Source organism: Hippichthys cyanospilos, chromosome 10, assembly GCF_059441005.1.
Source record: "Hippichthys cyanospilos isolate Australia breed blue-spotted pipefish chromosome 10, RoL_Hcya_1.0, whole genome shotgun sequence".
Classification (NCBI taxonomy): domain Eukaryota; kingdom Metazoa; phylum Chordata; class Actinopteri; order Syngnathiformes; family Syngnathidae; genus Hippichthys; species Hippichthys cyanospilos.
In genome coordinates, this window is record NC_142378.1 from 360221 (window position 1) to 386107 (window position 25887).

Below are 25887 nucleotides of genomic sequence, written 5' to 3' on the forward strand. Positions count from 1 at the left end.
CCCGGAGGGATCATAACGAGTATCGAAATCAGAGTGTCGTGGGGCACTCCGGTCACGTGACTCAAGTTGGTTATACTGTATACGGCGTGTTTTAAGATGAACCGAAAAATGATTTGCACTTTTAAAGGGGTGCTCGGCTGAAAGAATATTTCCCGGGCGGTACATCGCCGAAGAAAGGTTGACAACTACTGCCTTATAGTGGACAGCAAGTGGAATAACCTGTTTTTCAAGGTATTAATTGCATAAGAAAAATAATTAATTATGGGCAAAAATATTAATTAGGGATGAAAATGACTAAAAAAGTGTACTATACCTTTAAGAGCGGGCCATGGACGCAGCAGCTTTAAAGATAGTGTTTTACTGCCATCCGGTGGTTTTATCAGGAACAGAACAGCTTTTTGCGTAATATTGGCAAACATTTTTGGCCTTATTTCTTGAAACCGCCATACTGCGCATTATACTTCCTGTTTTTTCTTGTTCTCAGAAGGAGAAGGACCCTCTTTACGCCCGCATCAACAAAGGGAAGAAATAGAGACACGCGGGAAGAGCCAGGCGGCCCGGATTGGCTGAGAAAACCGGAGGAGGGAGACACCCCCCGACCCCCCATCCCCCCCCCCTCCCCCGCATTTGTTTGCCCGCGCGCGATCTTTTCGCCCAAGGACCCCAGGTAAGCCGGGTCTCGGCTGGGACGGACGGACCTTTCCTTCCCTGGCCTCCCGCTCTCCTCCTTTTGACTTCCTGGTCCATCTTTGCCTTCCGCGCGGAGGCTCGTCGTGGCTTTGACTCGGGTGCGGGAGCAAACTCTGGGAGCTACTCACTTGCCAACCATACGCACACGCGCACTCACACTCACACTCACACTCGCACGCACGCACGCACGCGGCCGGCCCGACCTGCTCCTCGGCAGAGCGATTTAAACGGAGCAGGCAACGCGGAAGGGACGCCCAGTTCATTCTCTATAGCTTTTTGTATATTACTAATGTCAGGAAGAAGAAGAAACCATGAAGAAAAGAGCCAATGGAAAAGGAAGATAATGTGATTTTTTTTTTTTTTTTTTTTTTTTTTTTATTCAAGCCGCAATGTGGGGTTCTGCTCCGTAGAGGGCACTGTGGGGGCGCTTTAAAGGCATCTGGAGCAATGGGTTGGTCAATTTGTAAACGATCCTGAGCCGCCGTCTGACCTCTGCGCCATCAAATAGGGAGGCTTGGACTTATGCAAAGTGTTCAACACAAGCAATAGTCACATGTGCTTTTAGTCTGAAGTCAGCGTCTTGTCTTGTTTTGTTTTTTTTTGACAGTTCCGTCTCACACATCCCTCTTGACACCCTTCGAGATACTCCTCCCTTCACTTATGTCTATGTGCATATAGAAATATATGTTGAAATATGTATACATACATGAGTATATTTGTATATGAGGGCTGTCGAATAGGGCCGGGGAAAAACTGAGTTTTTTCTGGTTTGAAAAATCAGAGATGTTAGCTAAATCGTTCAGTGGATTTTTATTTTTGCAAAAATGGCGGGATGCTGGACGACAAAACGTTTACAATAGTTCTTACCTACTTAACTCGTTCAGTGCCAGGCATTTTTCTACTATGGATGACCTTAACGCTTCAAAATAAATGAATACAAAATACCTCGACACTCGAAAGATACGTAAAAATTCATCTTTGGGATTTGGGGTCATTTAAATATGACATTTAAGCAAGTTATGAATAAGCTATAAATGTTAGTTTGTGTTAACTTCTCACTATACGTTATTGTTTTATTCTTCATGAAAGCCATCAAAACAGGCTTTGGGATGAAATAGTGGATTTTTTGCGATGGTTCTACGTTCATTTTTACATACAGTAAGTGAATGCATCACAAGCTTTGTGAGAAATACATGTGGGGAAAATGTGGTTAATTTTGGGAAACAAATTATGAATGAATTAGTTTCAAAGTTGTAATTGACAGCACTGATATATACTATATTCATATATTTATACAGGTATAAGGTGGGCGTGCATCGCTCCAATAAAAAAAAGATCCCATAATGTATCCTGTTACATGGGGTGCAATAGCATACAGTATGAATGAATGTCGAGTTGCCTCTAGAGGAGAATTGTCCATTCAGGATTTGACCAAAAAATGTGCGATGGATGTCTTTTTTGTTTTCCCAAGTGAAGCATATCCTCCCAAAAAACAAACAAACAAACCAGGACAAAAGGGCTGCCAGACTTGAAAAATGTTGCGATGATAATGCTGGAAAAGCGGCACGCGGTTTCAACCAATTCACTTCTTTTTGATGTTTTTGCTTTTGGTGGCCTCGGCGTGCCCGACAGCTCGCCTGTTTTTGCAATTGGCTATTTTCTGGTTTTAAAAAAACATATACAGTATATATCTTTTAAATGGAGTGGTCAATTTACTGGGAGGTGAACAGAAGTCGGCCATTTTGTTTCAAGACGACAACATTTCACGAGTTTGGAAAGTTACAAAAATGGCCAACTCATTCGATCCCGAAGACGTAGTTATACGTCTTCTCGGAATCCAGACGATCAGCCCCAAGTACTAAATTATGACAGGATGCACTGCGCTATAAAAATATAACCTGGGATCGAATGTCGAAATCTACTGAGAGATTCGTAAAAATATGTCTGGGTTTGTATGAGGTAATGCCAAATTGGATAAACAGCTATCACACCCCGAAAGGTTTCCAGTATCGATTTCCAACATCAAACAGGAAGTCGGACATTTTTGATCGAAGCAGCCAACAGTAATGTCCCTGGAAATCCCCCACACTATTTTTCACCGATCAACACCAAATTGGCCAGGCAAAAGCCTGAAATTAAACCTTAACAGTTTTTTTCAATCAAATTTCACAAGGTAATGCCATGGAAAATGGCCAACATTCAATCCCAAAGACATATTTATCAGAGGTGCGCAACTTACATTTCTTGCTGGTCCGCCATTCGTCAGGCGCTGGTCTACTTCTGTCTGCACTCACTAATTATTTTTTCTGTTTTAGTACTTAGACTTAAAGTTAACTCCATATCTGTGGTGCTACAGTTACACTGGAATTGAAATACAACACAGTAATAGAAGTGTAACACGAAATCAAAGCCAGCTAAGTCGTTTAACCATAGAGTATCATTCACAATCATGTTGTTATCCCACATTTGAGAAATGCAGGGGATGAGAGTGCAGTTACCAATCATGTCCACCGGATGGCGCGTTATCGTGCTTCTCATTTACACCTGCTTGCCCTCCAGCTATAGAAGAAGGTTTCATTAACATTTGTCTAAATTTCATCTTTACGTACACTGCAAGTAAAACAAAGCGTTGCTGCGGTTGAGTTTTCTAAATAGATAAATAACATTGGAATTTGTACTAGAAAGAAGCAGCAATTTATTTAAATTTCCCGTTTTTTTTTTTTGCATTCCCGTCATTCATTGGTCGGTCTGCGAGTCCCAGATAGGAAATTCTCCAAAGTTTCTGTAGAAAGAAAAAAAGGAAGAACGAACGAACCTCGGATCGAATTTCTCGGACTCTTGAAATATACGTCAAAATACGTCTTTGGGGTTGTGCGAGTTAATGCTAAATTGGTTGGACACATAAGTCAAATTCTCACGGACCCGCATTTGAAATTGAGCGGGAAGTCGGCCGTTTTCGATTGAAGCGGCCCACTTGCCCATGTGACCGTCTTCACCCAGCGACTCCCTGTTTCATGGCCAGAGTCGTCCTCGTGTTACCAGTTTGGAACCCTGATGGTGATGGTGATGATGATGAACAACATTTTGTCAAGAGAACGAGCAAAACTTACACAAAAAGGGACAGTGAACGTTTCTAGATTTTACCTCAACTAACACTTTGTTAATATAAATGGATATTATTTTTATCTTTACAAATATATGACATTCTACAGTGGGGGGTTTTAATGATTTTTTTTTTTAAGTTTTAAATTCGCTCTTAATTTCCATGTACCAACCATGTATTACTGTTCAAATAAACACATCTCAATTCATCTTAGTTGTTTGTTATTGAAATGACTGGAAGTATTTAAGCTGAACAAACATATCAATAGTACTTAAGTGCATGTGTGTGTGTGTGTATATGTATGTATATATATATATATATATATATATATATATATATATATATATATATATATATGTATGTGTGTGTGTGTGTGTGTGTGTAAGTATGTATGTGAGACTATTCCTTAGGCAATGACAACAAGAATCCGGAAAGTGTATTTTGAAGCTATGTAATGTAGCGTATGTATGTTGTCATTGTATAAGTAAGGGGTATTGTGTTGGCATCCTGGAATGTTGCCCAACCTCTTCTATTGTTGTTGCTTTTTCGGGGAGGAGTACCTTCCCCCTCCCTCACCCCCACCCAAAAAATAAGAAATAAATTAGCACAATAGTAAAAGTTTCATAAGTACTCCACACTCTCACGTTATCCTGCATTTACTTGATTTAAAAAATGAAAGGAAAAAAAAAACGTGCACCATTGGCGAATATTTGTGATGATGGTGGACCACGCCGGCCGAGTGACATTCCTCTAGAATAAAAAAAAAAAAGAAACCGGCAGACTGGTTTGACGGGATAGGACTGTTTGTGCGCGCGCGTATTCCTACTCGGCCTCATTCTTCCACAAGAACTAGCTTCACTGCAAATGAGAGGCTTTTAAATGTCGGATATGTTTAGGCAGCATCCACGATGAGAGACCAAGCTGACTGACTGGTGGCGCGTTCTTCGGAAGGACGTCTCAAAGCAATGGCGCAGGTGCGTTATTTGGCCATTTCTCTTCACGGCGACCTGTCATTGGCTACATCTTAATATACAAAGTTTGGATCATTGACTTAAATTCTAATTGAAGCTTGATTCAATCAACATTTTGCTTTTTTTTTATTTGGGAGGGGCGGTGTTTGGGTGCGAGGCGGCGCGCCGTCTTGATCTGACCGCCACCGCCGGGGCCACCCAAAGAGACTTAATAGACAGAAAAAAGCCAAATCTAGTAGGGCAAGTTCGGTTTTTGAATTGGAGGAGAGATTTTGCCGCACGGGATTCGTCAACGGACGGCGCTAACACAACGCGAAGCCGCCATGAAATCCGTACTCATCATTTTTATTTTGATAGCGCGGCTCCACAAATACGTGAAGGCAATTCAAATCATTCAGTTGCTGCATACCGAGCTCACCGTTTTGTAACAACAATTATGCTTTGTAAAGTTGAGAAAAAATGTTTCCATCTTCACCCCCTGCCTGAACGTTAAGCCACGGAGCCCATTTCCTATACGGACGCGATAGTTTACGAGTCACCCGGACGGACAAGAGGCGCACGGCCGTTATCGCAAAGACGCCAAGAAGACAACGCGTTCATCCGTTACCGGCGAGGCTGATATTTTGCGGTTATCTTTTCACCAGGAGACGATAGACTTCAAGGCCCTGAGGGCCAGATTCCAAGAGGAAGAACTCCTGCTGAGGCAGCCCGGGGTGAAACCGGCGCTCCCGGAGAAACCCAAGGTAGTCCCGCCTCCCGCCGGCCCCGCGTATTACCTCCCGGCGGGGGCCCGTCCTTCGCTGCTAACCTCCATCAAGCAGACGCTGGACGGAAGGCCCGGCGTCGGCCCCAGGGTGGTCTTCAAGGATGACAAGAAGACGACCCCGACGGACAGGAACGAAGGGAAGCTTAAGGTCGGTAAAGACGAAGCGACCGAGGGAAGCAAGGAGCCGCTTGATGAGCGTTCGCTGTACCACAAGCTGAAAAATGACAATTCCAAGGACAGGAAGCCCCAGCCGGTGACAACCAAGGATCTGCTATCACCATCCGCGCACTCGGCGGTTCTCAACTCTAAGAAGAAGGCTTTCTCGGGTTTGAGGCGGCCCGCAAAACCCCATCCGGACGCGGTTCCCGCAGATCCCGTCTCGGATACGCCCGTCTCGGATACGCCCGTCTCGGATACGCCCGTCTCGGATACGCCCGTCTCGGATACGCCCGCCCCGGACGGTCCCGTACTCGCCCCGCTCATCCCGATACCTCCCGAGTTTGACGACGTAAATCCAGAGCCGGAAACCCTTGCGCCCAAACTTGTGTCCTTGCCCGGTTCCGATATGGCGCCGCCCCTCTCGCCCGGCTTCGGCCCCCCGCCCGCCTTCGTTCCGGCTCCCTACTTCCACTCCCTAGAAAGCGAAACCCCGCCGGAGACAGAATCTCCTTCCCTTCCCGTTTCCGTACTTGACTTGATCCCTCCGCCCGAAGTTCCCTCCCCTTCGCGGTCATCTCCCGAATCTCAATACGGATCTTTGGGCCGGGCGGCGCCCGTCAGTATCGAAGCCATGCTGAAGCCCCGGACCCCGGCAGAAGATCCCGCAGCCGAGGGTTCCGTTTCAGCCCTTTCGGCCCTGGGGAGAGCAGAAGACATGAGCCAAGCGAGGAGGGGCGCCGCCAACGACCATAGGATCTTCGATGCCCTGCAGAAGGCCCGCAGGAAGTCACGCCGCAAGTAAGCCGTGCATATCGCGACGGTAATGTCGCGACGGTAACGCTATCGACGCTGACGCCTGACATTTTCGGTCTCAGCTCTCAGACAAACGGTTCGGTCTCCGGTACGCCCCCCCCGGAGGATTTCCACCTACCTCAAAGCCCCGGCGTTTCGCTTACAGACCTTCCGTCGTTTGACTCCGACATTCAGGCCGGAAGGCGCGACAGTATCCGTCGCGGTAAGTCCTCAACCATCGGTCTCGCCCGCTTTGAAAGGTCTGTGCCGCGGATCCCCTGTTTTTTATTCACCCTAACTCTAACCGTCGGTCCGTCGCTCCGTCGGCCCAATTGGCGGCACTTCCGCCCATGCTTCCTTTCGGGACTGGAGTTCCGCACCTATGATCTAAATCGAAGAAATCTGAGCTATTCTACACATTTGCCGATGCATAGACATGCAAGCGTGTGGCTAACATCGCAGCCATCGTGACATAGGGCCAACTAGCTCACAAACAAACTAGCTTGGGCAGACTATGGACTGACCGGCATTATTATCCCGAGAACTCCGGAACAGGTTTATAGAGCCTGTCGTGACCACATTTAAGATGATGCTGTAACTCATAAAAGATTTTGCCGCCTTGAGGGAGACGGTACATTCCTCCAAACGTGTTTGGATTTCCCGTCGGGCAAATGTTTGAAATGCTTTGAACCTACGTAAATATTCTGAGGAGGCCAAAGTTTTCTCAACAGTCACCTCACTAGAACTTTCTCAACCGGTTTGCTTTCCTCGCAAATCAAATTCCGTCACTCCCGAGGGCGAGACCCCGTCGTCCGATGCCAGGCGCGTCCGAGCGATAACGTGCCGGAATTGTTTGTTTGGGATTAATGAAGTCAAAAGCGTGCGCAGGGCAAGTCTCGCCGACGTTTGAGGACGCAAACGAGGCGTCATCGGACGTCGCGGACGAGAAGGTCCTCTCGGGCCGATCCGATACGGGGCTTCCTCGGAGGGAGCCCGCCAAACCCGCCATCAAAACGCCCAACGTCGTCCCTCCGCCCCCTCCCAGGAAGCGCGACGGTACGTTGTTACTTTTGGACTGGAAAGCGGGTTCGCGACTCTCAAAGGTAAAGGTGAGCTGTGCCTTATCCATCCCAGCGCCTTCCAAATTCCCGGAGGTGCCTTCCAAATTCCCGGAGGTGCCTTCCGCCGGTGAGCCGCGGTTCGGGGGGGTGACTTTAGATGGACCCTCTCCAGCGTTGGCGGCGTCCCGACGGGGTGACGGGGAATTGGCCGGTCCGGATATGGCGGACGGAGAAAGCCTCCCGGCGTTGCGCGACGACGGCACGGTTCCCACGGGCCCCAAAGGACCGGCGGCGCCGGGCCGGGTGACCCCGGACCGGGATCGTCGGCGTTTCTTAACCTCGCCGGACGGTCAAGCCGCAGCGGGGTAAGACGCGCGCGCCACCAAAATCTTTTGCAATTACCGAGATTTGCCGTTTGCCGTACAGAAATCAAGTTTACGACGCGGGTCCGGGGAATTCCAATGAGGACGGGCAAAGAAGGAAGGCAAAGACCGAAGTGGGGAGGAAAAAGAAAGGGCCTCCAAAAAGTAAGACGGCGAGGAGCGTGTAAGATGGTTTGCTTGCTATTTTTAAAGGGCGCATTAAAATCCCAAGATTATCGAGTCCAATCAGGTCCAGAGAGTAAAAATCGGAGCTTCTTCTCCACTGCCAGATTAATGAGTTGAATTGACCATAAGCCCCCGTGGCTGAAGCTAAACTGTGGAAGGTTTTTATTTTCACTTTCTGGACCTGGATTCCCCTCTCTGACGTTCAGAGGAGAAAAAAAGATGGCTGCGGGTTATATTCCGGGGGTGCTTCCGACGCTCTTGAATGGTAAGACGAAAAGACCGTCAAGTGACTTTTGAGGTTTTTGCGTTTGTACCTTAAATATGATGGTAGCCCTCGAACCGGAAAGTTTTGATCGAAATCATTTCTGTCTTTAATTCCAAATCGTGCAAGCTCGAAGGAAGTTGCGACTTACGGGCGGGCGTAAGCGATGGCGGATAATAACGGTGGCTTTATTTGAACGTAAATGATCATAGCGCCTAACTGATCGGCCGCCGAGTTAGTCCGATTGCGTCGCTTCATTGATTGTTAACCAGATCACCGCAACGTTTTTCTACTACAGATCCATACGCCGACGCCGCCGTTGAATCCGTAAGTAGACGGCTTAGTAAAAATGGAGTGTCGCAAAGCCATGCAGGTTGAATTGAGCCATCTAGTTTTTTGTTTTTTGTTTTGTTTATGCAGAATGAAGGCAATAACAGGGCCAGCTGGTTTGGGAGGTAAGGCTGTCATTTTATTTGTATTTTTTACATTTTAGCATTGAATGTTTATTATGACTGTTTTAAATATACAAAAGTATAATCCATTGTTTTGTATATGTAGTTAAATGATCTTTTTCACTTCTGTATATTTTGTGATTCATTTTATTTTTGTGAGTTTTGTTTCAGTACTTCAGTTCAATATTTGATTTGAGGTTTTCTAAAAGTGTTTTATATTTACTTTTGATTATTTAAATAAATATATTTTAATGCGTGCTTATTTTTATTGACACTTTTTATTCATTTCATTTTTATCGTTCGTATTTTAATCGTTGTTTTTTATTAGATTTTATCCATTGGCATTTTTTGTATATCAGTCAAATCTGAATCTTTTTCGTCAGATTTTTTGGACGTTATTCTTATTAAGCTGTATTTATTTATTTGTTGTTATTAATACGTCGTATTTCTTGATGCTTTTTTCGAATCGTGTTTCATCGCGAGAACGGCAATCGGCCGTTATTGCATTGTCCGTATACTTTTTATAGGCGGATATAAAAAGAAATATTTTAGTTTGTATTTTCGCACATTTTATTCCTCGGTTTTTTTTGACCATTCATCTGATACATTTGTTTGTTGAGTAGCGTTTGGTTGCGTGCGTCGACCTGATCGGAGTTTGATCGCGTTTGGGCAGAGGCGACAAGAAGTCGGCGGCGGCGTCGGGGGGCCCGGACGACAAGGAGCTGAAGAGGCGGGAGAAGCGGCGGCTGGACAGGGAGAAGAAGGAAGTGAAGGAAAGGCAAGAGCGAGAGAGGAAGGAGCGGAAGGAACGCGAGAAGCGGCGGAACGAGGTCGAGAAGAAATTCAAGGTGAGCCCGAGGCGGCCCGAGGGAAACCCGTCGGGATTCATTCCTCCCGCCGGGGCCTCGGAGGCGGGGCTTCCAAACGCGCCGGGCCGAGGCGGAGATGTTTGGCCTTCCTTCCCTCGACGCCTTGATTTGGGCTTCTTTACTTTCCGACGCGCTTTCCTTGGCTTGTGTGCCTCACGCACCCTCTTGCTTCCTGCCTTCCTTCCAACATTCTTTTCTATCTTCTTTCCGTTTCCCATTCCTCCCGCCTAACCTCAGACTTACTTGTCCTTCCTTCCTTGCTTCCTTCTCCTTCCCTTCCTCCCTCGGGCCGAGGCGGAGATGTTTGGCCTTCCTTCCCTCGACGCCTTGATTTGGGCTTCTTTACTTTCCGACATCCTTTCCTTGGCTTCCTGCCTTCCTTCCAACATTCTTTTCTATCTTCTTTCCGTTTCCCATTCCTCCCGCCTAACCTCAGACTTACTTGTCCTTCCTTCCTTGCTTCCTTCTCCTTCCCTTCCTCCCTCCTTCCTTCGTTCCTCCCTTGTAGCCAACATTCCCTTGTCTTTTCTCATTCCTCCCACCTCACGTCAGACCTACTTTCCCTTCCTCCCTTGCTTAGGTTACAGGTCAGGAGGAGGCCATGTACCGGGCCACGGTTACCGTGACAACCAAAGGACGCAAGGACGACCTGCCCGTCCGGTACGGCGACAACATCGGCATCGTTCGCACCACCAACTGCCCGAAAGGAAAATGGTTGGCCAGGGACCTGGCAAACAACTGTAAGTCACATGACCTTCAAATACACCTTTCATTGGATCGGGGTTAGGGTGGAGTGTTTTTTTGCTTTCTTTTTTCTCCTTCAAGACGGATACGTAGCGGTGGACCACGTGGAGCTGGACATCAAGGAGATGTTGGAACTGGGAAGGAAAACGTCCAGCACGGCCGTGAGCGGCCCGGTGCGAGTGGACGGTGCCCCCCCGCCGGGCAGTGGGTATGTGCGGGGAAGGGAAACCGAATCCAAAACCCATCCCCTATAGTCGAGGGAAAAAGTCCCATGTTCAAATGCCACCAGATGATACCGAACTCCTCCAGTCTTTCTCTATCATATTATACCAGTATTACACCTGTCCTGATCCCGCCTTATTCCCCCAGGACTAAGAACTTCCCGCAGTCAAACGAGAGCTGTAAGCTTTCTTCTTCTTCTTCTGCGCACACGCACACGTACTGTATATAATCACACAGACGTGTATTAGAGTGGAGTCGTTTTCCAGTTTCAGACGACAGCGAGGAATGGACCGGCGATGACGACGACGCCTTGCCCTCCCCGACGGGTTTTGCGTATTCACAGCCGCATCTGTGAGTCCGTGCCAATTCGGCCTTCGGTATCGTTGTCCTTGACTCATGTTCCCTCTCCGTGGGCCGCTATCTCTTCATCTATAGGAGGCGGAACCACGCAATCTCCATGCCGAACATGGGTAACCATCACGCATATTTCTTGTGTTTCGGAGTAGAGTTGCGGTAGGCTTGTAACAAAGCTGATTTTTTTCAACATATAGCAATAATAGTATTTCCAATGTAAATGTAGTTGAGCTCAATTTAATGGACGTTGCGCTGCTTTCGCTGGTGCAGTCTGACGTAGATGTCGCTGCTGTCATATTGGTCGTTCTTTGCAGGGGATAAAGAACATATTTGATCGTGCTAAATTGTCTGCCTACATGTGTCGCATCACCGATTGTGCCTGAAGAGCACACAAAGGCTTTTCGCTCATCGATGGCGTATCCGCTTACGAGTTCGCGACGAGCCAGCGGAGTTCTGTCGTCATTTTTAATATAAAAAGCATCAATTTCCTGTTATCCTATTATGTTCAGTTAGACGCTATACCATGAAGCGAAAGTAGCGAAACGTACCCCTACCACTTGTATCTCAGGATACCAGCGTTACGTCCCATCGTATCGAAGCAGAAACGACAAATCCCAGCACGCGTTGCATTTTCCGCCAGTCTACTCCAAACAATGTATTCAAAGTGTGTGTTTGGCTCCCTCGAAGCAAACGCGGATCTCGACGTCAGCCACCGGCGCGGTCGCGGTGATATCCAAACAGGCGGCGCTAACGTCCAGTGAGTTCAGCGCCTGCTTTTCCGCTACGGTGTATGATGCGCAAAATAACATTCGTATGTTTTGTGTGTGTGTGTGGTTTTTTTTTTAATCAGAGGCAATCATGAAGCACTTGAAAAATTGGCAACGTTTTTCCATTCGCCCAAAGCAGCTGCCCGGTAATGCGACACAATCTTCCAAAGCGTATCGCATCAAATAACGTATCGCGAGAAATAACTTTTTTTTTTTTTTTTACAGCAATACTCAACCGGAAACAAGTAAGTCACGCCTCCGATTTTGAAACATTCCAAAATCAAAACAGGGGGATTTTGGTTAAGATTCAAGTTAGGGCCTCAACATGCCATTTGACTCAGCAGAAGGTCAAAAAGATCCCAGGAGTGATGACAAATGAAAATATTTGATCGTACGGAAGACTAGCTCGCTGACATGCCGTTTTCCTTTGACATGTTGCTTTCTTGCCAAATAAGCCACCTTTTGACCTGCTTCTCAGGGCCTGTGCTTGGAGGTCAGCGTGCTGTTCATCGGTGAGTCACGCGCCCGCACGCACGCGTGAGTCACCCTGTTTAAAAAAGCACGGGGAGTGAGCAAAGCATAATTAGTGACTTATTATTCGCTCACGGTTAGATTTTTAAATGTCAGCTGACACGTTAACAACATGAGACAGAAAAGTCCATTTTGACACCAAAAAGTCCTTATGAAACCAATCGTTTTTATGCCAACGCCGATGACTTTGTACCAAACGATATACTGTATACACACACACACACTATGTTTTGGGGATAAAACACAATAATTAACAAAGACAGTTTATGATTTTTTTCGGTAGGAATGGGGTTAATAGCCTAGATCGGTACCCCCTGTGAAATATATCAATAAATATATTAATACATTTTTTTCCACAAAAAAGAATCGAGAACTGTTCTAAAATAATATGAATAAATAAATATGTATTATTTATTGATTATTATTAAACATAAAGCGTCCTGTTTGGGGTTACAGTAGAGATTTGTTCACCAAAATAAATCATTAATGAATAATAAATGATGTTCCCCCCAAAAATAATCAACATAAAGTGTCAGACCAGTTCTCAAAAAGAAATGGTTACGAATAAATAATCGTCCACAGAAAAATATTCAACTTTTGGGATCATAGTTGAGATTCATAAAAATGAACTTGACAGGTAACGAGAGGTGGAGGAGAATCTGGGTCTTTAAAATAATGAAATGTAATTACCCACTGAACATAAAATGTTTTATGATTTTCCCAAAACAATGAATTCATTCCATTTTTTTTTTTTTTTCACGTTTGCTTTATTTCAAATCTCCAGTACCCCCTGAAGTTCTTCCAAGTTCCCAGGGGAACTAGTAGCCTTATTTACATACCACTAGCCTACATAATAGCATAGTTGCCAATCATTTTTTTAACGTAAACGATACGAAACTGACAGTTATGCTATTAGCATAAGCGAAACGCTAACGTATGATGTCGCTTTATTGTTAGCGCCTCGTAAGCGATAAAGCAATTCGTCATACGAAAAGTCGATAAAATGATAGGCGCTTCCTAGAATTGTAGGCGCGTCCTATATTTGTTGGGTTACAGTACTAACATTTTTTTCTCTCCGCAGGTCTCTGACGATGGACTTTGAGCATCCCGATTCGCTCATTTTACCGCCTCCAGACCTTTACGCCGACGATAGCGAGTAGAAGGAGAAAAGGGGTGAGGAAGCAGCCCGTTTCTTTTGTACGCCTTCTCGGATGTTTTGTTCACTTCTTTTTTTGTTTTCTTTTTGTTTTGCAGCAACCTTTCTTCACCTTGTGAAAGCCTTTTCTTCCTTTTTTTTTCATCACGTGGAAAAGATGGGACCTTCTCTTGGACTTCTTCGTGTTGCAAAGCTAGAAGATGGCTCATTTGAACGCACAATTGTTGCTTTCCAGAAGACAATTATGAGCTCCGTGATTGGATCAACGTTCAGGTCCATCTCGAGCATTTTCCTGTTTTTTTTTTTTTTTTACCAGTTTTCAGTGTTTTAGCCTGTGAGGGAAGATATAATCGTAGATGTTAGCTATTATCCTTCGCTGCCGGCTTCCTTCTTTCACACCCGTCCAAATTTCATTCAGAAATTGGACTCATAATTGTAATGTCGTCAGGGGAGAAAAACGGTCGATATTTTTCTTTTTAATTTTTAAAAAACTTTAACTGCGATTTGTATTTTCTATATAGCGATTGCAATTGAAGTCATTCACCAACATTGACGGCTGTAGACGTCAAAGATCTATTTTTACTAGGCCGGAAGTGAATGTCTTAATAAGGTCCTCTTCCCACGTGTTTTTTTTTTTTTTTTTTTTACACAAACTTAAGTACTATAATTAATATCAGCATTATTAAACATAATTGTTTTGGTCTTGTAGGTCAGGCTAAAATAAAAGGAAATGAAGGCATGTTTTTAATGTTTTTTTTTAAGATGAAGAAGAGCAGTATTGTACTTTATAAAAAAAAAATTCAGCTATGACATCATTAAATAGTATGTAAAGAAATTGTTTTTGCTGTATTTTTGCTTCTATTCAATGGACGTTGTGCTGGTGTGCAACATGCAGGCCAATTTATAATTTAAGATATCAGTTTATACTGCTGGATTAGATTGTGTAGGGTGTGTATATATATATATATATATATATATAGGCAATATTTGTGTACTTATCTAGTCTTTAAAAAAACAACAAAAATCCAATAATAGCACATTAAAAATAAATTTTCATAAATCCTAACCCCCCCCCCATCCATTTCTGATCCAAGTTTCAAATTTAGGTGATCGGGCCCGATTTCTGATCTCGTAATCAGAATCTCCACACCTCTAGTTCACGCCATTATATGTATATATATATCGTCCAAAACACTTCCGTTAAAACCAAACCATCCTGAAACATCCCGCTCGATTTTTATTTAGGCACCTTCCGAGACCTTTGCTCGACCCAAATTGTGGGAAAATACGGATGGAAAGGCAACACGTGGATCTTTTGTGTATTTGTTTATTGTCATTTTTTTTAATAAATACTCATTAAAGTGCAAAAAATCATAACAGCAACTCCATGCGATGCATAACGAGATCAATCCAAAATCTTCACAATCGCAGAAACGGCGGACACGCACGCACGCACGCACACACGCACGTATACAAGAAAATCATAACCCAAAACAAGGACAGCAACACTTTGGTATAAAAAAATGTTTGCATGTGATTTTTTGGGAGACATTGGGTGTGTGCGACGTTCTAAATTTGGATTTTTTTTGCATACGTACAGTACAGTCCACAGCCTCAGAGGGAAAATATTTTCGTGGCTAAGAAAGTAGCGAGTGCCTTCCATTGGGGGGGGGGGGTAACTTTAGTGTGTATGCCTTGGCCACAAGGGGGCAGCTTAATACGTTTTTTTTTTTTTTTTTTTACAGAGAATGAATAACTTATTACTGTAATAACTGATATATTTTCTGATATCCGTCGCTTAAAGGGTTGTTTATACCACCGTAAATTTGATGCTGTTTGTGTTAGCGTTAAGCTAATAAACTTTAAGGCAAAGTTATGTGTTCAAAATACACAATATGACAATTTAAGTGTGGCGGTGAACTTCAGCTGGAAGTGGCAAGAAATGACAACGTTTGGGGTTTTTTGGCAATTTTTGCTCAAGTCTTGATTAGCGTGAAATTTGCCCATATGCGGAGGATTAGAGCCAGTGAAGAAGAAAAAAAACCAGGATGGCAGGATTCGAACTTTGATCTGAGAATTCTCGCTGTAAAGTCAGAATTAGGACTGAAAAATGAGATTTTTTTGACTTTAACGACAGAATACTCACTTTCATTCGTCTGAATTTTTACTTGAAGTGCTTAGTTTTCACTTTGAAGTTGGAATTCTCACTTTAGGCGCAATTCTTATATTAAAGTGAACATTTTCACTTTAAAATGAGAACTCTGAGATAACAGTCGGATTCCCGCTACCTTTTCTTTACGTCACTTTGCGTATTAAACCAAACAAACAAACAAAAACGTGCTTTTCACAGAAGTAATTGCACTATTCATCCCATTGGAGCCCAAAACATAGAAAATCTTACAAAACAATGATTGATACAATTCTAAAGAATGCGGAGAATATCCAAAGTAACATCAATACATAAATATATATACAGTGTTTCTTTTTTTTAACCGACTGTACTTGCATACAGAAAATGGAAGGGGTGAAAACAATCGTTTTGAAACTTTTACGATCAGTGCGTTATAATAATCAAATGGTCAAGAAAAGCCGATCGTTTGAATTGCATGGCTATTACGCTACCTAGCGTTCGTGGGCTTTTTCACCTTCGAGTCCTTATTGGTTAAACCGGTTGCTTTTTGAATGCATTTTCACGTACGGGACGTCGACGTTTGTTCGTTAGCAGTGAGCGAGTGGGTTCCCAATCGAGAAAAGCACACGCAGCTTGCTTTACGTTTACTGCTGCATTTCGAGCAAAGGACTCGTTTTCAAAATGAATAAAAAAAGAAAGAAGGAAAGGGAAGGGAAGGGAAGGGAAGGGAAGGAAAGGAAAGGAAAGGAAAGGAAAGGAAAGGAAAGGAAAGGAAAGGAAAGGAAAAGGAAAGGAAAGGGAAAGGAAAAGGAAAGGAAAAGGAAAGGAAAGGAAAGGAAAGGAAAGGAAGAGGAAAGGAAAGGAAAGGAAAGGAAAGGAAAGGAAAAGGAAAGGAAAGGAAAGGAAAGGAAAGGAAAGGAAAGGAAAGGAAAGGAAAGGAAAGGAAAGGAAAGGAAAGGAAAGGAAAGGAAAGAAAGGAAAGGAAAGGAAAGGAAAGGAAAGGAAAGGAAAGGAAAGGAAAGGAAAGGAAAGGAAAGGAAAGGAAAGGGAAAGGAAAGGAAAGGAAAGGAAAGGAAAGGAAAGGAAAGGAAAGGAAAGGAAAGGAAAGGAAAGGAAAGGAGAAGGAAAGGAAAGGAAAAGGAAAGGAAAGGAAAGGAAAGGAAAGGAAAGGAAAGGAAAGGAAAGGAAACGGAAGGAAAGGAAAGGAAAGGAAAGGAAAGGAAAGGAAAGGAAAGAGTGTCCCCTCGCTACATTGCGCTTCGGTTACAGCAGCTTCTTTTGATCGCGGATTCACTTTCACACAAGTTTACGTCGCTATTTGTTTTGCCATTTTCCTTCCTTTTTTAGTCCAAAAAATCAAGTCATTTTCAAAATTCAAGGTTTTGCCAGGTTTACCTCACTATTTTTATATATTTTCCTCCTAATCAGTTGGACTAGACAATTCCATTTTTTTTTCAAGAAAAAAGTTTGATCGATCAGATTGTGGGGATTTCCAAGAATAACCCTAACTTCATTTTGTGATGTATTTATTTTGATGATTAGGTACCTGGAATAGATTGTGTGAACTATGCATAGACGTATAAACACGTCTTTGGTACTGAATGACTTCATTTGTAATATGTCAAGTAAAACTTTTGGGCTTATTGGGGGGGGGTTGGTGTCAAGCAGATCACATTGAACAGTGTTGATAAGAGATGGGGGGGGGGGGGGGCGTAACAGCAGAAAGGCAACAGTGCATTGTCAAAAATAGGAGGACGGTTCAGCTTTAGACTTCCCTCCATATTTCGCATAAAAATAATAAGCGGTACACACACGCGCATTTGTTTAAGGCAGCTGGACAAGCTTGTGCGGCGTGCACACACACACACACACACAGACACACACCATCTCACAGTGCTCCTTTTCGAAGCATCCGTGACTTTGCCCATTGGCGCCGCCTTGTGGCAACTTTACACGACCGCAGGCCCTTTTCAGGAAATCCGCCGGGAGCGGGGAAGGCTTTACTTTTAAATGCGTATTATGCTGTCAAGACGTTTGACACGTTCTGTCAAGACTTTTGACACTTTGATGAGCGTTCGCACGTGCGACTGCCCGCCTTAAAATTTACTGTCCAAATTACAGGCGTATGTGACGTTTGTTTGGCTCAACTTGTCATGAGTCGACTCGCTTGCGTACGTCGTAATGACGGCTCTTAAATAATAATATATGCATTTTGGATTGGGCCTGGAATACTTTATGGCTAGTTATCTTGTCACTTTTTGCATTTGTTTAATTGCTGCACTGGTAGCAAAGTCAAATGTTTTGCTCCTCATTGGGTGTTTTGGTGTCGATTAATGTTAGCGTCTAGCTAGTCATGTTTTAATGCTATCTGATTTTTTTTTGTACGACCTCGTCTAAAGTTTTATTGTTCATAAACGTCGGCTTTTAGCATGTTTTAATGCGATTTGAGTTGATGTTTTTACTCCTCGTTTAGTGTCAAATTGTTAGTGGATGTTAGCTTCCAGCTAGCCCATGCTATTTGAAGAATTTCTTGCGCCACATTGTTTTTTTTAAATATTAGTGTCTAATGTTTTGATGTTATTTAATTGTTTTGCCCCTCATTTGTTTAATTATGCTATGGTATTAGTCATGTTTTAATGCCACTTGACTGTTTTTTTTTCCTCCTCATTTTCCCTTTGTTTTGTTTCTGAATGTTAGCTTCTAGTTTGCGGCCTTCTCGCAACATCTATGGGTAATTATTATGTTAATTCATTATTGAGTTATCAAATGATGTGATGAAATGAATCATTTATATGGTGCAATTATGAACATTGTTTCTTTTGCCATGAGTGACTGGAACTTTTTTGAAAATCTGGGAGTCTTGACAGTCAGCACGCTGCGGGCTCGCTTGACTTTTTGTGGACGTTCCTCGCAACGTTTCACTTTCCTCCAAATAGGAGGTGCGCCATTTGCCCCGCCCCCTGCCCCTCCTCAACTGTTCCTTCCGCGCCGATAACGAGGCTTCGGAAGAAGATTTGAATTCCTCCTTCAAATGCTTTGTTGGCGGGGCTCTATTTTTTTCTAGCCTACAGTCGGTCAGAAAATAATTTGGGCCGATTTTTGTACGGGTGGTTTGATTTCCCCACAGAGACCGATCGTACTTGCTATCGGAACGTTCTAACGGGGGTGGGGTGGACTTTTTCAGATGGCTTTGGCGGTCAATGCAAAAAGTCAGACTGAGATGGCGCATGTCTGCGCCGCGTCATAAACGCCGCGACGTGAGCTTCGCCATCCTTTGGGATAGGAATAAAAAGCCTTTAAATAACGTGATCCAAGCCTAAAAATAACCTCTCTCCAAAAAAATAAATAGCAATCTGAATAATCGGCATCTACAAAGTGATTTTGCTTGTTCGGCTACATGGCGCGACCGCGACGTAAATATAACGTGCGCGGATAACGGCCTTTTCCGTTTCCATCCACGCGCTCGCTCAAGACGGCGTCGGGATGAAGCCTTTACAGTGGGGGGCGATGTTCCGGCAGTTGAAAAGGGAAGGCGGCGATGGTTCTCCTTTTCCGTTTGGTTACCTTTGCCGCCTGGCGGTCGGAGATCCGCCGCCTCCCCTGGAAGGTCCCGTCCCGAAAGCGGGTCGCGTTTGACGCCGGGGCTCCCGTCGCCTTCCTCTTTTTTTCCCTCCTCCCGCCCGCCGTCATCTCAGCGGGCCAGCGCGGTGATGAGACTGGCGCACATCTCGAAGAAGTCCATGGTGTGCGAGCCCTGGCGCGGGGCCGGCGCGGGCGAGCCGCCGCACAGCGAGCCCGGCAGGGACGAACTGAGCGGAGGCATTTCGGCCGCGTGGCTGGCAGAGTCCACGCTGAGGCGCGGCCGGTGCAGGCCCGCCGCCGAGCCGGAGCGCCGAGGCGTGGACGAGCCCGACTTGAAGCCGGCCGCCTCCGTCGCCTCGTCTGGGGCGCGGGCGGGGGGGGTAGGGTGAGTCGGTCGCGCTCCATCTCGTTCCCGAACTAAATTCTTCTAACGAGACGGTCCCGTAGACGGCGGCGCCGCGGGCCGTTTTTGTCGATTCATCTAGCGACCGTCTTGTCAATTAACGCTCGATGAACCCTTTTTCCGCCGATTCTTCCACACTCTACTCGCAGTATTTTAGCCGAGGGGTGGCACTTTCCTGGAATTGTGATGAGTTGCTTGCGCCGATTTAAACTTTGACACGTCGCTCGCAATCTGGGTGAAATTTCAGCTTCCTAGTATCTTGTTTCAACGCTTTCAATTTGATGTCAAATGCTTTTGATGTAGTTATCAAAGGAATGGCCAAAATACCCCAAAAGGGTCCAAAAAAACCTGGTTTCCGACTTAGCGGTAAATAAGATCGAACCTTTTTTTTTTTCAATTACTGATCGGAAAACAGACAAAAAATGCACATTTTTCCTACAGTCAAACGTGCCTACGGGAGTGCCGAGTCACAATGCGCTAGCGAGGTTTTTGCCACTTACCATCTATGCTCTTGAAGTCCAGGAGGTAGGATCTGTTGTCCACCTGGTAGAGCTGCAGGCTCATTTTCACCAGGTTGCCCGTCACGGGGTTTTTCCTGCGCACTCGCAGGTGGTACGGGTTCACCACCTGCCGAGCAAAACCCAGTCTATAAATATATTTAGTGTGAAAATACATGCCCTTGGTCATTTTTTCACTTTTAGACTAACCTGCAACCTGCATAAACACTGTGAAAAGTAGGTAACGGTTGTTGAAAGTTGATGCATGTTGCTTTTTTTCACTTGAAAAAGTATATCGTTTTAGGTCTACTTATACAAGTATTACAGGTAATAATCTTATTTCTGGTCAGCGCGGCGAGTGGGAGGGGCGCACGGTTTTCTTTTCCCTCCTTTGCAAAATATAAGAGAGAAGCCGTCCCCGCCCACCTTCCAGTGGAAGCCCAGGTGCTTCATGGCCCTGTACACCTCGGCCATGATGTCGTAGGGCCGGCTCTGGCTGCGGATGCCCAGGTGCCACTTGGCCTTCTTGACGGCCAGCGGCTTGGGTCGGGTGGTGTTGAGGGCGTCCAGGGGGCAGCGCGCCTTGGGGCTGTCGGCCAGCAGCGGCGGCATCCGCTCCGGGTGCGGCTTGACCCCCGGCGGCAGCGGCGCGCCGTCCTCCATGAAGGAGCCCTGCGGCGGGCTGGAGGCCAAGTAGAACTCGCTGGCCTGCGTCATGATGCGCCGGTTGTCTATGATCAGGTGATAGGCCACCGCTAGCTGGTCCTGCGCGGACACGGGGGACGCTCGCCACTGGCGTTTCCAAAAATGGAGACGAGTGGAAAGAAACCGGCAAAGATACCTGAGGATCGCCGCCGAAGAGGCTGGAGACCACCTCGGGCTCGCTGCACTCGAACTTTTCGCACACTTCTTTGACGGCCTCCTCGTCCAAGACGGTGGCGTCGTAGGACGGATCCTCGGGAAACAGGTAACCCGGAAGATCCCCTTTGAACCACTCGTGCTCCCTGCGAGGAGGACAAAGTTTTTGCGGATGGGGCCGATTGACGACGTCGACTTGTTTAGGGTCCCCCACCTGATGTCCTTGATGGCGGCCCTCTTCAGCGGGTCCACCTGCAGCATGTGCATCAGCAGCGAGGCCACCGAGCGCGTCAGGTACTCGGGGATGTAGAAGACGCCCCCTCGGATCTTTTTGAACAACGTGGGTACGTGCTCGTCGTCGAAAGGCAGCGTGCCGCACAGCAACGCGTACAGGATCACGCCGCAGCTCCAGATGTCCACCTCCGGGCCCGCGTACAGCCTGATGACAAGGTAAGGGTTGGGCTCGCGCCAACGTGCGGGAAGCGTTGCCCCCCGGCGCTGGGATGGCAAAGCGCTTGATTTCAGCCCTCCTCGAAAAAGGCCTCTGACCGTTTGAATGTTAACGGATGTTAAGATCGGCTTAACGAATGTCCTCGCTATAGAAAGTATAGCCGCGCGGTAACGCGCGCACCTTCCCGAGATGACCTCCGGAGCGGCGTAGTTGGGCGAACCGCAGCTGGTCCTCAGAAACTCGCCGTCGGACATCATGTTGGACAAACCTGTCAGCCGGACACACACGCACACACCGAACACGCTGAGCGTTCCGTTCGTCATAAAGGCGACTTTTCCTCGTTTACGAGGCGAAAGGGCGCGCTCGCATCTTGAGCCGCCTGCCCCCGCCAAGTCTTCCGAGCGCCAGGCAACAAAGCTCGCCTGATGAGATGACGCCTGTCAGAGCCTCGGCCTCGCACTCCGACCTTCCCTTATCTTTCATCCGCCGTGTCCTTAACACTCTCTCCGACCGCAAACCCCCCCCCCCCCCCCCCCCCCCGAGCGTCGACCCCCCCTCGGTTCCCTTCCTATCGGATGACAGCGGGCCTGGAGGCATTCGCCCAAGCTGATATGAGACCCGATCTGTTGCTAGGTGCCCCCTCCACGCCCCCCGCCGATCGCTGAGCCTGTTTTGGAAAACGGATCGGATACAGGAAGTTGGCTCCCACTGAAATTTGGATTGGTACATAAGCACGTCTGATGATTTTTCATGTGGAATTTCTTTTAGGATTCAGGCAAGATCACTAAAGTAGTGTGGAAAACAAGTCCTTTGTGGGTTTCTTCATTTGACGGAGCAGACTAGTAAGCCTGTGTGAGGTTAGAGAAAGGAGGTCCCTATTCCAATTTGTCTGCGTCACGTGAAAGGTTTCCGTTTCCTGATTGGCTGTGTCGGCATATCCCAGACATCCAGCTGAGGAAGCGCAATTGCTCTGATGAGCAAATCCTGCAAATGTTGAGGCTCGTTTGTAAAGTTAAAAAAAGAACAACTCCTACCAAAGTCGGCGATCTTGGCATTCTTGCTGGCGTCCAGCAGGACGTTCTCGGGTTTGAGGTCCCTGTGGACCACCATGTGTCTGTGGCAGTAGTCCACAGCCGAGATAATCTGCTGGAAAAGACGGCGGGCCTCCGTGTCCTCCACCTGGCGGATGAAGGAGACGGGAAACAAAGAGGAAGTGGGGGAAGGTCACAAAATATTGTTGAGAACCAAGCTTTGGGTTCGTCTTGTCGCTTTGCTCTTGGTGTCGATGAAAATAAAGCGTTATCTTTTTTAACTCATGCAATACTGCCAATTCCCAGTAAGAATGAATATTTGATGTCTACGATTGGCTGTCGATGAGTTAAAGGTGAAAATAACAACATTCAATCCCAGAAGCCTGTTTTTACCTTTTGTTGTTTTATTTTGAAGTTGAGACATTCAAACCCAGGTACCGCTTTACATTTCTTTCAATTTGATTCATTCATTAGTTTAGCTGGGTACTAAATCGCCAGTTACTTTGTGTAACTAAGTGCCCGGATCTAAAGGTCCAGTTATCATGAAATGATGTTTGTTATCGCTACAGACAATGGTAAATGCAGCACCTAACGAAAAACAGTGGAAATATTACACACTATCCCTTTAAATGTGCATCCGGTGAATGCATAAATCAGCTCTTACCCGTCCGTGTTTACAGATGTAATCAAAAAGCTCCCCTCCAGAAACGTATTCCATAACCATGAAGAAATCTGTTGGCGTGCTTATCACTTGATACCTGAAACGCAGGAAAATAATTGACGCGACGCACCCGCCCCGCGGCCTTTTTAATGCATGGGCGCTACGCGTAATGCATCGAGGCACGGGAATAAACGGAGCCGGGCCGGGCCGGGCCGGGCCGGGCCGTGATATACGCTACGGCTGCTGAGTGATGATTATTAGAAAGCGAAAAAGGTCACGGGGAATAAAAGCCCCAATCCCACCAATGGCTGCCCGCGAGTGCGCGCATGTGTCCCGGCGATTCGCGGCTCTACCGCGTCGGCATATCTGCCATAACTTGCAATGCGATGAAGAGCTGACCCTTGAGGGGCGGGGGTGGGGGGGGGGGGCTAAAAATAAAAGGGGGATTGCCGAGACGCGCTTTGCCGGAAGGGGAGGGCAAGGAAGGTCAGAGGGAAAATACTGTACAAAAGGAAGCGTGCGCTCGTGCTAACTCGAGCTGGCTGGCCCGCGTTTGTTCCACCTTCTGTGAGCCCGGCGGCACGCCGGGTGTGTGGGGAACAAGCGGCGGCCAGCGCAGAACGACGTCGCAAGTCAAAGTCACGTTCCTCACTCACAGCTTGATGATGTGCGGGTGCCTGAATAGTTTCAGATTCTGGATCTCCCGTTTGATTTTGCCCACCACATCCAGGCTGCGGATTTTCTGCCTGTTGAGGATTTTCACTGCCACTTTATGGCCCGTCAGCTGGTGCTCCCCGACTAAGGAAAGAAGATACAAAAGTCGCACGTTGGCGCTGTAGCAAAGTGCGCACATCGACAAGTTTTAGTTATGCTATTTAAGAGTACGACGACACTATTTTGGGGGTATTTTACCATAAAAAAACGCTCCTTTTTTACGGCGTAGCGAGGGTTTAAGTGGACATTTTTGCAGCTCAAGCATGTCTTCCAAAGGGAATTTCGGACAGTAAGTAAAACTTAAGGCGCTCAGAACATTGTGAGCTGTTGCGTGGTCATGGTAAAGCAGACTCAAGTTATTGCACTTCTTGTCATTTAACTGTGTGCTTGGTTGTCTGGCGCACATTGAAGGGAGAAACTTGTTGTTTGGGCTTGGTATTTATCTTTTTTGGCCCACTTTCCACCCCCTTGCAGTGATGTCAAGTTGCATTAAAGCGTTATTTGGGCACTTTGGATTTGCAGGTGAGTGCTTATGGGTGCCAAGGGGAGAGGAGTTGCTAATGGGTTGTTTTGGAAACCTGTTGCACGGCTTTAAGTGCCTAAAAAGCTTCACTTGAGGCATTGAATATGAAGCATTATCGTCATAAAAGGGAGGGGAGTGATACTGTCATCTTTTATAAGCAGCGAGCATCACCTTGAGCTCGATTTGTATTTTAGGTCACATTAGGTAAATTACGCCATACTAAAATGTACTTGCCATGAACGATACACAAGACGTTTTATTGTATTTTTGCACGAGCTCTTTGTGTAATTATTATTTTGTTACGCCGACAGTTGACAAGCTGGTTCCGCGCAAGGTCACAAGTGATCAAAACTCGCTGACGAAATCAAACGGACGTTTCGGTAATTTAACACGTATTATGTGGCTTTTCTCCCCTGACTTATTCGGACTTTAAATAGCTAATGCCGACACGATGAGACGCTAGACTTTGAGCCGCGTAAATTCGAAAGCAGACTATCCAATTAATCTTAAACACAAGTAAGGTTAAAGACTCGCAGTACCGGTGTCCTTTAACGCAACGCGGACGCGTAAAAAAAAACTACGACGATATGAACTCATAAAGCTGATAAAAACGAGTATACGCCTATCATTTTTATATTGTATGCGAGTTTCTTTCATAATCGAAATAAATCCACCTGCCTCATAAATAGCGACTGATGGTGGTCTGTTTTGGTGGAAGAATTTGACTTTCAAAGACAAGAATATTCTCGAAGGCGTTTACGCTATCGCGAGATTACGCTGCTACCGTTGCTCGCCGGAGATACGCAAAACGACTAACCGTCGCTAACTTCGATTCCAAACGTCCAAAAAAGGGGAGGAGGGGGTTCGCGTCAACCACTCGCCAATCCAAACATCAACACGGCAAAAAATAAACACGACTTAACTCTTTACTTTGCCGAAGGTGCCCACTCCGAGCGTGTCGCCGAGGATGTAATGGCCGATCTTCACCCTGCCTTCGTGCTTCTGCTGCTGCCGCTCTGCCATCTTCTCGGTTCGGCGATGGCCGAAGGGGGGCTCGGTTGCGTTACGGGTGGGTGTGTTCGCCCGTGGATCAGCGGGGAGCGCGGGCGGGAGCGGGAGGGAGGGAGGGAGGGGCGAGTCGTGTCTTGGCTCGGGGAAGACGGCGCTTCACGACTGACCCCGCCCCTCTCCATTTAAAGGTGACCATCACTGAGCACGTCGTTCCCTTTCAAGCACGTTCGCCTTGTCAGTTGAAAAAAATGCCCCCCCCCCCCGAAAAAAAACAAAAAACAAAAACAAAACGTGTTTACATCCTGAAACATATCGTTCACACGCCCGGTTCTTCATTGAAAATGACAGGTAAACCGAATCCCGCGCAGTTTGGACGGTTAAGATTGGACTATCTGTAATTTGGTCTTTCAGCCACTAGATGTCAGTGTAGGCTCACACTACTGCCGTAACGGAACGTCTCTTCCTCGCAGCACGGCGGTGGATTTTCATGTTTCATGATTTTATGCTTTGTTTTTTTCCTTAACAAAACAACAAAGTAAACAAAAAGGGATACAAGAAAAATATATACGCTTTAATAT

General features: G+C 46.2%; 3 protein-coding genes across 15 annotated transcripts in view; 2 read left to right on the top strand and 1 right to left on the bottom strand.

The window, feature by feature from the left end:
• Positions 1–4001, top strand: part of dab1a (DAB adaptor protein 1a) — a 154235-nt gene extending 150234 nt beyond the window's left edge. For all 4 annotated transcript variants that reach the window (XM_088425094.1, XM_088425095.1, XM_088425096.1 and 1 more), the window contains one exon: positions 485–4001. The gene's annotated coding sequence lies outside the window, so the exon portion shown is untranslated. The remainder of the gene's footprint in view (positions 1–484) is intronic.
• A 599-nt stretch (positions 4002–4600) lies between these two features.
• Positions 4601–15186, top strand: LOC148416414 (uncharacterized). Of its 6 annotated transcripts, XM_088425044.1 has the most exons (22): positions 4602–4767; positions 5409–5507; positions 5586–5678; positions 5766–6487; positions 6565–6704; positions 7370–7537; positions 7616–7907; positions 7969–8069; positions 8651–8679; positions 8773–8807; positions 9478–9652; positions 10254–10413; positions 10499–10625; positions 10787–10818; positions 10906–10990; positions 11075–11109; positions 11681–11750; positions 11844–11906; positions 11986–12005; positions 12239–12272; positions 13373–13464; positions 13546–15186. In XM_088425044.1, exons 1-21 carry the CDS (start codon positions 4759–4761, stop codon positions 13449–13451), a joined length of 2568 nt encoding a protein of 855 aa, XP_088281170.1. In that variant the 5' UTR covers positions 4602–4758; the 3' UTR covers positions 13452–13464; positions 13546–15186. The 6 variants fall into 6 exon arrangements, with proteins under 6 accessions (XP_088281167.1, XP_088281170.1, XP_088281169.1 ...); XM_088425043.1 differs by having other exon boundaries at positions 5409–5678; XM_088425042.1 differs by having other exon boundaries at positions 5586–6487.
• On the bottom strand, positions 12250–25400 carry prkaa2 (protein kinase, AMP-activated, alpha 2 catalytic subunit). 5 transcript variants are annotated; one of them, XR_015866923.1, is made up of 11 exons: positions 25222–25400; positions 23718–23859; positions 23065–23158; positions 22404–22548; positions 21550–21637; positions 21133–21357; positions 20902–21064; positions 20487–20825; positions 20064–20190; positions 19186–19520; positions 16711–19110 (listed from the first exon to the last, which is right to left on the bottom strand). XR_015866923.1 is itself a non-coding variant. In XM_088425050.1 (10 exons), the coding sequence occupies exons 1-10, from the start codon at positions 25319–25321 to the stop codon at positions 12303–12305; spliced, it is 1428 nt and encodes a 475-aa protein (XP_088281176.1). In that variant the 5' UTR covers positions 25322–25400; the 3' UTR covers positions 12250–12302. The 5 variants fall into 5 exon arrangements, 4 of the variants coding, with proteins under 4 accessions (XP_088281176.1, XP_088281174.1, XP_088281177.1 ...); XM_088425050.1 differs by lacking the exons at positions 16711–19110; positions 19186–19520 and adding an exon at positions 12250–12307; XM_088425048.1 differs by having other exon boundaries at positions 16711–19520.
• Positions 25401–25887: the final 487 nt, after the last annotated feature.